Source organism: Notolepis coatsorum, assembly GCF_963971535.1.
Source record: "Notolepis coatsorum genome assembly, chromosome: 14".
In the NCBI taxonomy this organism is placed as follows: domain Eukaryota; kingdom Metazoa; phylum Chordata; class Actinopteri; order Aulopiformes; family Paralepididae; genus Notolepis; species Notolepis coatsorum.
The window spans coordinates 12,975,610-12,986,100 of record NC_140178.1 but is presented as its reverse complement, the minus strand read 5'-3'; the positions used below and the strand labels follow the sequence as shown (position 1 = coordinate 12,986,100).

Here is a 10,491-nt window from a genome sequence, read left to right as displayed (position 1 = left end):
GGGGAGTCGGGAGGGGGGGGGGGGATTTCAGCGAAGCTACTAGTGAATATTGAATTATTTAGCGGAGAGTCTTCTGCCTCTCCCTCTTCCTTATCCTCCCTGCCTCTCTCTCCCTCCCTCCCTCCCTCCCTCCCTCCCTCCCTCTTTCCCTCCCTCCCTCACCCTTTCATCCCCCCCCCGGGGAAAGCCCCCCCCCCCCTCCCCCCCCCCCTCACAGGGCCACAGTTCATTAGCAAAAACGTACTCCTCCACCAGATTGGAGGTCTTCAAAGGGAGTAACAACAACCCAGCCCCCCTTTGATCCCCTCATCGGCCTCCATGGTCTGGAAGAAACCAGTGCAAACCCCCCCCCCCCCCCACCCACCCACCCTTGCTGAACATTCCACCGTAATGGCTATACTCGCAATAATACCAGCCCCTCATATTTCCACAGCAGCAGGAAGCAGACTCTGAACCTCCATTCCCTCCTGACACCAGCAGCCATGAGGACAACCAGCCACTCCACCCGTGACCCCCGACCCCAGTGGTGCTGGCTCCCCAGGCCTTGTGGCAGACCTGACCCCCGACCCCAGTGGTGCTGGCTCCCCAGGCCTTGTGGAAGACCTGACCCCCGACCCCAGTGGTGCTGGCTCCCCAGGCCTTGTGGAAGACCTGACCCCCGACCCCAGTGGTGCTGGCTCCCCAGGCCTTGTGGAAGACCTGACCCCTGACCCCAGTGGTGCTGGCTCCCCAGGCCTTGTGGAAGACCTGACCCCCGACCCCAGTGGTGCTGGCTCCCCAGGCCTTGTGGAAGACCTGACCCCCGACCCCAGTGGTGCTGGCTCCCCAGGCCTTGTGGAAGACCTGACCCCCGACCCCAGTGGTGCTGGCTCCCCAGGCCTTGTGGAAGACCTGACCCCCGACCCCAGTGGTGCTGGCTCCCCAGGCCTTGTGGAAGACCTGACCCCCGACCCCAGTGGTGCTGGCTCCCCAGGCCTTGTGGAAGACCTGACCCCCGACCCCAGTGGTGCTGGCTCCCCAGGCCTTGTGGAAGACCTGACCCCTGACCCCAGTGGTGCTGGCTCCCCAGGCCTTGTGGCAGACCTGACCCCTGACCCCAGTGGTGCTGGCTCCCCAGGCCTTGTGGCAGACCTGACCCCTGACCCCAGTGGTGCTGGCTCCCCGGGCCTTGTGGAAGACCTGACCCCTGACCCCAGTGGTGCTGGCTCCCCAGGCCTTGTGGAAGACCTGACCCCCGACCCCAGTGGTGCTGGCTCCCCAGGCCTTGTGGAAGACCTGACCCCCGACCCCAGTGGTGCTGGCTCCCCAGGCCTTGTGGAAGACCTGACCCCTGACCCCAGTGGTGCTGGCTCCCCAGGCCTTGTGGCAGACCTGACCCCTGACCCCAGTGGTGCTGGCTCCCCAGGCCTTGTGGAAGACCTGACCCCCGACCCCAGTGGTGCTGGCTCCCCGGGCCTTGTGGAAGACCTGACCCCTGACCCCAGTGGTGCTGGCTCCCCAGGCCTTGTGGAAGACCTGACCCCCGACCCCAGTGGTGCTGGCTCCCCAGGCCTTGTGGAAGACCTGACCCCTGACCCCAGTGGTGCTGGCTCCCCAGGCCTTGTGGAAGACCTGACCCCCGACCCCAGTGGTGCTGGCTCCCCAGGCCTTGTGGAAGACCTGACCTCCGACCCCAGTGGTGCTGGCTCCCCAGGCCTTGTGGAAGACCTGACCCCCGACCCCAGTGGTGCTGGCTCCCCAGGCCTTGTGGAAGACCTGACCCCCGACCCCAGTGGTGCTGGCTCCCCAGGCCTTGTGGAAGACCTGACCCCCGACCCCAGTGGTGCTGGCTCCCCAGGCCTTGTGGAAGACCTGACCCCCGACCCCAGTGGTGCTGGCTCCCCAGGCCTTGTGGAAGACCTGACCCCCGACCCCAGTGGTGCTTGCTCCCCAGGCCTTGTGGAAGACCTGCTATCTGTTTGTTTACCTAAACCATTACTACAGAGTCTGGGGGCCGACAGAGTCCTGATGGATTGGAGGACATTTCCTCTCTCTCTCTCTCTCTCTCTCTCTCTCTCTCTCTCTCTCTCTCTCTCTCTCTCTCTCTCTCTCTCTCTCTCTCTCACTCTCTGTCTCTCTCTCACTTTCTGTCTTTGTGTGTCATTCTCTCTCTCTCTCTTACTCTCTGTCTCTCTCTCTCTCCCTCACTCGCTCTCTCATTCTTGCTCTCTCTCTCATTCTTTCTCTCTCTCTTTCTCTCTCTCTTACTCTCTCTCTCACATTATTTCTCTCTCTTACATTCTTACTCTCTCTCACTCTCGCTCACTCTCTGTGTCTCTCTCTCATTCTTACTCTCTATCTCTCTCTCATTCTTGCTCTCTCTCATTCTTACCCTCTCTCTCATTCTTGCTCTCTCTCTCTCTCTCTCTCTCTCTCTCTCTCTCTCTCTCTCTCTCTCTCTCTCTCTCTCTCTCTCTCTGTCTCTCTGTCTCTCTTACTCTCCCTCTGTCTCTCTGTCTCTTTTACTCTCTCTCTCTCTTACTGTCTCTCTCAGCGGCCCACCCCACTTCTTAGGGACCTGCACTGGCTCCCCATTGCTGCACGTATCCGCTTCAAGGCCCTCAACCTGGCATACCGTGCGGCGAAGGGAACCGCTCCCACCTACCTCCGGTCAATGGTCTCTAACTACACACCCTCAAGACCCCTACGCTCTGCATCTTCTGGCCGCCTCAGAGCCACTCCTATCCAAGCTCCGGGAGGGTCATCAAGGAGAAGCCTTTTCTCAGTCCTTGCCCCACAATGGTGGAATGAACTGCCCACCCCAGTTAGGACAGCCGAAACACGTCCAATCTTTCGCCGTCGACTAAAGACGCACTTCTTCAACCATTAAAAGAATATATATATCTAATCCTAAACTAACCTTACTGTCATGCACTTGTCCTAATAAACTAACCTATACTGTAACACTCAACACTTTGATGAACATTGTTACTCAGCTGATAGAGTTGTACCCTTCCTGATGACTTGTCGTACAGAACTTGTAAGTCGCTTTGGATAAAAGTGTCAGCTAAATGACTAAATGTAAAATGTAAATGTCTCTCACTATCTCTCTCTCTTACTCTCTCTCTCTCTTAGGCCCTGTCCACACGAGAGTTTGGATTTAATATGACCGAAGTTTGAAAAAATAAAACTCCGTCCACACGGTGAACACAGGTGGACAACCGTGTATAACTGCGTACTCACGGGGCAGAGCTGGAACCCAGCAACCGATACATTTAGTACAATGTAATACAATGCCAAAGCAGTAGGCGGCGATGTTGTTCAGACATGAAGGCCATTTCAACCAATCAGAAAAGACTGAACGCTCACTAAACTTCCTGTTGGGTCGCGATCTGCCATTAATTTACTGAAGAAGAAGAAGTAAACTTCCTGTTTAGAAGCACAGCTGGACCCTATTGATCATTTTGCCAACGGAACATATATTTTCAGCAAAGAAAGAAACTGCAATAAACAAACGGATACATTCACTGTGTTCTGCCTCTCATTTTGTTGATGAAACAAAACCATCAGCAACACAATTTACCACCAAGAGCGGATAGTTTAGTCTCACAAAAAAGATCTCCGGTGTTGTTAGCTACATGCTAATGTCAATGGCATTCTCTATGTATAGTATATAGCTTAAATGCTAACGTAATAATGTAACGTTAACGCTAGTATAATGAATGGATGCAAACGTTATTTAACACATTGCAGAATGGGTACAATACAATACGGCTCAATACAAACAATTGTTAAGGGGATGCAGTCTGGACTGGGTTCCTTATAACAATAACTTGACAACACATGAGTTTAGTTTAGCTGCAGCTACATGTTTACTCTGAGCGTCAACAGACATCAGTCGATCACAACACTCTTCAACACAGACGATACGTTTTGAACAAAAGTTTGTTACAATCATTTTCATATAACGCTACTTGGGACAACTCTGCTGTAAACACTGGTGTAGTTGGCTCTGCTCTAATCTCTCTACCCCGCGGTCTGCCGTGAACATGGGGAATAATTGCGACAGCTCTGCTGTAAACACTGGGAATAACCTCGGTTGCTATGCCCACACGCAACTGCAAAACCGCACAACTCCACCCTGGCCACCGGTTTCAAAGACCGCGGTTGCAGTGTAGCAAATCCCCGGTTGTGTGTGGCCGAACAGTGCAACTGCGCACATACAATCACGGTTACATTAAACCCAGCGTTCGTGTGGACAGGGCCTTAAGGCCTCTACATGCTACAGCAAATTCAAAGCAACTTCAACACAACATCGGCGCGATTTCAGCGCGCTTGTTGCAGACAGTCTTGTAGACTGTGTTGCGAGGACGTTGCGTACCTGTCTCCAAAATCTAATCTAAAGACCCGTTGCGTTGGTATTGCGTAGCAGTGATTGGTTGGTAGTGAATGGGGGCGGGGCTGTCTGTCACTTCTAGTGTTTTCCTGGCTCGAGACCAAAAGAAAACTTTCTGACAGGAGCTCGAGACCAAAAGAAAACTTTCTGACAGGAGCTCGATAGCTAGTGTATTGTTTCATTACACTTGTTTAATTGTTTGTTTAAAATGAATCAAATGCAGGAACGTATTGCAGAGGAGGTCCGAAAGTACAAACATTTATATAATAGCGGGTCTAAAGACTACAAGGATAGCATTATGACGATGAATCCGTGGAAGGAGATTGGGGAAACAATGGGGATGGACTGGGTTGATGTGGCGATATAACTATATTACACTATATACAAGAACACAAGCGAAAACAAACATAAACAGGGCTATTATTATACTAACGATGTATGGTTGAGAAGGGAAATCCGTTTGTAATTGCTAGAGTGCGCGCACCTTCGGCTGCCCAAAGTATTCAGGCGGGCTGGGCGCGCTCGAGCCGCACATCCGGGGTACATTTTGTTGCATCATAGGCTGCGCGTTGATTTTGCAGAAGCATAAAGGTAATGTGTCTGCAACACCGTTGCTTTGTCGACGTTGTGTTGAAGTTGCTTTGAAGTTTCTGTAGCATGCAGAGGCCTTTACTCTCTCTCACACACACACACGCACACACACACACACACACACACACACACACACACACACACACACACACACACACACACGCACACACACACTTGTACTCTCTACCCGACGAGACCGCACTCGATGCGCTGCACTATAGACAAGTTCTGGGCCGTGGGCCAGGCGTAGAAGACGGCCCGCTCCGTCCAATAAGCAGCCTTTGTCTCGGAGCCGTGACGGACGGACAAAAGGAGGTTTGTGGACGCTAACGTTGTGTGTGTGTGTGTGTGTGTGTGTGTGTGTGTGTGTGTGTGTGTGTGTGTGTGTGTGTCGTCCTCTTATATAAATTGTTTCTCCGCGGACACATAAGAATATCAATGAGCGGAGCGGACGGAGGCTGGTCTGAGAGCAGCAGGACCCCCGCGCACTTGGCCCGCTCTCACAGGACCCGCCGGACCGCGGAAACAAACAACACTTCATTATGCATTCCTGCCGCCCCGCACGCCGGAGTCATACGCTCAGCGGAAGAGAGCGCGCGGCTCCAAACTTAATGAGGTGGTTTGCGTGTTCGGGGAACTCAAGTGAATACGAAAAGAATGCGCATCACTTGAACGTCGAGCGCAGCACTGACGCCGACTGAGTGCCGAGTTAAGAGTACTTTTGTTTTGTTTTGAGTACCCGGGGATACCGAGTACGTGATATTAACCGTTTCTTAAATGTTACTTGTCCTTTCGGACAAGTTATTTTTTTGTAGGTTTTTATTCATTTTTGCTACCGGGCAGTTCGGTAGAGAGAGAGAGAGAGAGAGAGAGGAGGAATGGGAGATAGACCGGGGAGGATCGCCGGGTCCGGGAGTCGAACCCGGGTCGGCCGTGTTGCACCGTAGTGCTGTATGCGGTGCGCCACTCGGGCGCCCCCTGATATTAACCGTTTCTGGCGCCGACACTTTAGTCTGCGGAAAATCTAGAAATCGTTTTCATACAGATAGTTACATGGATTTACACCACTAACCGCCTCGGTCCAGTCCTTGGTACCGGCGGCCGTCAGGCTCAGTGGGGCAGGGAGCGCTGCCAGCAGCCGGGGGACTGTCTGATCACTGTCTGACTCTTTCACTGCCACACTACAGAAGGTTAACCTTCTGTAGTGTGGCAGTGAAAGGGTTAACCTGCTGTTGTGTGGCAGTGAAAGGGACCTTCTGTGTATTGTCGCAGAGAAAGGGTTAACCGTTTGGTAGTGTGACAGTGAAAGGGTTAACCACCTAACCTGCATGGACTACAACGTATGACGTATGACATTATACCACGCCAGTTAGGGTGCCTTATGTACAGTATACTGCACCTGTGTTTACTTTACATTACTTACTCTTAGTATATATTCAGATTCTAAGTGTTTATTGCCCATCTATTGTAACATATAATATAACTATTAATGTCCTGTAATTACAGAAAAAGTATCTGAAAGAAGTGATTGTCCAAGAGAAAGTACTAAATTTAAGAAGGTGTTATTATAATCTTATTTTAGAGTTTTATTAGAATTCATCAAATAATCTGAATCCGAATCTGATCTCATAAAATAATCCAAATGTTATACAGCGTTGCTGCAGCAAAAAGGAGGAACAGACATACGTCAGTGAGCGGGATGTCCAGCAGTAATTCAGTCAATCCACAAGCAGGAGCAGCATATCATATCCTGCACTTAATGGTTTTAAACTGTCTATGACTCACCAGCAGGTGGATCTGCAACCAACCAATGATACTTAAATGTCCCCACTGTTTGTAATACAACCACATGCAGGGAATCCACCAATGAGAGTTAGCTTCCAAATATGGTTTCTCCGGATGACGTAATCAGGTGCTGAGACCTTGGGGTTGGAACTGGATTTAACTAGAACATTTGGTATCACTTTTTAGGAATGTTTCTTCTAACTCATCATTCCATTGAACAAAGACTCACTATGCGCTGCTGGCACCTCTGTCTGTTATCTGTACCTTTCTCTGCACACTTTTTAATTAAAAGGTGCAGTGTGTGAAGTGTTTATTTTTAATAAATAATAGCTCTACACACTCTGACAGCCGTCACTGATGTAGAGTGTCTGGTCAGTAACCCAGTCCCTCCGCTCTGCAGTAAACACAAAATACATTCTCTCGTTCCCACTTTATCCAATTAGGAGAGAGAACTCCACTAGATAAAAACTAGTTTTAAGCCAATATGTGCTTGAAACAAGTAAAACAATCTACCATAAAATCTGGCTTGGCAAGATTTCTTGAAATAAGTAGAAATATCTAGGGTTCTCTCTCCTGATTGGATAAAGTGGGAACGAGATACTGTACCAAAACAATTTATTTTCTGTTTACTGCAGGAATGTAGAGCTATTTAACACATATCTTAACAACAAAACACCACTTACAGCACCTTTAAGCTAACGCTGAGAATTATGGCATGTGTACGTCGGACACCAGGCACACAGAGAACTCAAGGCCTTGAGGCCTCAAGCTCAGACATATAGGATGTTTGGTTGGAGCAGAATGTTAGAAACATATTAATCAGTAAATAATAGACAATTATTTTATGCTCATACTCATTTGGTATGTGTGGCTTTCATCAAGTGTTTTGGCGCCGATACCCGATACTAGTGGTAGATTAATTGGTTATTGATTAAACTGGGTATACAAAATATAAATGAGTACTACTGAGTGTAGTGATAACCAGATATATGTACAGTGTTGTAGTATCGATATGTACAGCATGACAGTGATTAGTGGCGTGTCTCACATACAGCATGACAGTGATTGGTGGCGTGTCTCACATACAGCATGACGGTGATTGGTGGCGTGTGTCACATACAGCATGACGGTGATTGGTGGCGTGTCTCACATACAGCATGACAGTGATTGGTGGCGTGTCTCACATACAGCATGACGGTGATTGGTGGCGTGTGGCAGGTCACTGACCGCGTGTAGATGCCGTTCTTGCGGCAGAAGGAGTTCTTGACGGACAGGCGTCGGTTGTTGAGCTCCAGGGCGGGGAAGCGGCCCTCGTCCAGACGCACCATCTCCCCGTGGGTGAGCGGCAGCGCCGTGCAGTTGGAGTGGTTGCCTAGATACGGGTAAGAGGGGCACACTGTGAGGCGGTTAGTTTTCAAGACTTGAGCTTTAGAGCGGACATTTGATCTTTATTGGAACCTTTATTTAACCAGGCGGGTCGATTGAGAACAAATTCTTATAGTTACAACGACGGCGAGGACAAAAGGACCTCTCGAAGGGACAAAAGAATAGAATAAAATAGTAAAGAGAGTAGAGACAGACATCGCAGAGGTAAGGGAGATACTTAAAACACACATCAAACAAACAATCAGATACAATTACAAGGTGTGTAATACATGAAGCAGAACAGACCAATTACAGTTAAAAGTCTGGGTTGGGCATCGTTTGGATTTGAACGATTCCGGTTCCGATTCCGATTCTCCATTTCGATTCCTGTTCTAAACGATTCTCGATTCCGATTCTTCGAGGTGCAGGTCAAAACAGGTCACAGCTTATTTCACAGGAGATTTTTTTTTTTTTTTTTTTTAATCTTAAATTGTTTTCATACTATTCACATTGTCAGTTGACTTGATACAGTTTAATTTGGTTGCTGTACTGTAATTAGGGTATTAATTAACAAAGTAAAAAAAAATAAGTTTTAGGAAGTTAGGAACCGGTTCCTATTAGAACCGGTTCTCAGTGCCCAACCCTAGTTAAAAGGCTGGGCGACAGTTGCAGGTGTGTCAATTTGTCCATTTTCAAAGTCTTTTGCATTTCGTTCCAACTGCTGGGAGCAGCACATTGGAAGGAGGTTTGACCGAAGGAAGCGTTAACACGGGGAACATCTTGAGATATATGGTGAGCAGCTCTGGTGTTATTATAGAGATATGGTGAGCAGCTCTGGTGTTATTATAGAGATGTGGTGAGCAGCTCTGGTGTTATAGAGATATGGTGAGCAGCTCTGGTGTTATAGAGATACGGTGAGCAGCTCTGGTGTTATAGAGATATGGTGAGCAGCCATGGTGTTATAGAGATATGGTGAGCAGCCATGGTGTTATAGAGATATGGTGAGCAGCTCTGGTGTTATAGAGATATGGTGAGCAGCTCTGGTGTTATAGAGATATGGTGAGCAGCTCTGGTGTTATAGAGATATGGTGAGCAGCTCTGGTGTTATAGAGATACGGTGAGCAGCTCTGGTGTTATAGAGATATGGTGAGCAGCTCTGGTGTTATTATAGAGATATGGTGAGCAGCTCTGGTGTTATTATAGAGATATGGTGAGCAGCTCTGGTGTTATTATAGAGATATGGTGAGCAGCTCTGGTGTTATTATAGAGATATGGTGAGCAGCTCTGGTGTTATAGAGATATGGTGAGCAGCTCTAGTGTTATAGAGATATGGTGAGCAGCTCTGGTGTTATAGAGATATGGTGAGCAGCTCTGGTGTTATAGAGATATGGTGAGCAGCTCTGGTGTTATAGAGATATGGTGAGCAGCTCTAGTGTTATAGAGATATGGTGAGCAGCTCTGGTGTTATAGAGATATGGTGAGCAGCTCTGGTGTTATAGAGATATGGTGAGCAGCTCTGGTGTTATAGAGATATGGTGAGCAGCTCTGGTGTTATAGAGCTATGGTGAGCAGCTCTGGTGTTATAGAGATATGGTGAGCAGCTCTGGTGTTATAGAGATACGGTGAGCAGCTCTGGGCCCCGTTCCCCGTACCTGGATAACTGAGTTAGCCGGATAACTTTAACTGGATAACTGAGTTAGCCGGACTTTCCGGTTCCCCGTACCTGGATTTTCCAAATCACCATGACAACAGATCCAAAAGTTTGAGCCTGGTCGAAAGCAGAGTTTAAGTTCAAGTTAGCCTGAACCATCGCCACGCCCCCGCAAAGAAGTGACAGCCCGTTTCCTGAAATTATTCTCACAGTCTACGATCTGCATTATACCATTCTGAATTACGTTTTTGTGCTCCATTCTTCCAGAGGGGGCTTTTGAAATGTAAAATAGACCCAAAATGCTGATACTAAATTCACTTTGTCCTAAATAATGCACGTTATATATACCGTGGCGCTCGCTCGTGCGATGTACACATTATGTGGTTATTTTAATTGTAACTGGGATTAAGATGTCTGATGAGATGCGCTGTTTGACGGATTTGAGAAATTGAATGAGCCGTTGACGTCACATTAATGAATGAGGATAAAGAGATAAAACTTCCTTCAAAACAAAGAATATTCTAAACACGGGTCTCTCGTTCATTAATGTATAAACAATGAATTTATCCCATCTGGCACAGTGGCTCAGCGGTAGTGCTCAATCCTGGCAACCCGGCGACCGGGGTTCGAATCCCCGTCTTTCCAATATACATTTTTGGAATATAATATTAATGATTATACGCAAAGGTAGCATAGTTTTAAGTTAAAATATTATAAATCTACA

General features: G+C 48.5%; 1 protein-coding gene across 1 annotated transcript in view; it reads right to left on the bottom strand.

The window, feature by feature from the left end:
* The window catches only part of LOC311240421 (protein sidekick-2-like), a gene marked incomplete at both ends in the record, with an annotated part of 152,898 nt that overhangs the window by 9,628 nt on the left and 132,779 nt on the right, over nucleotides 1–10,491 (bottom strand). Inside the window, 1 exon segment of the mRNA XM_084329006.1 lies at nucleotides 7,979–8,123. Within this exon segment, the coding sequence (XP_084185132.1) occupies nucleotides 7,979–8,123 (145 nt within the window).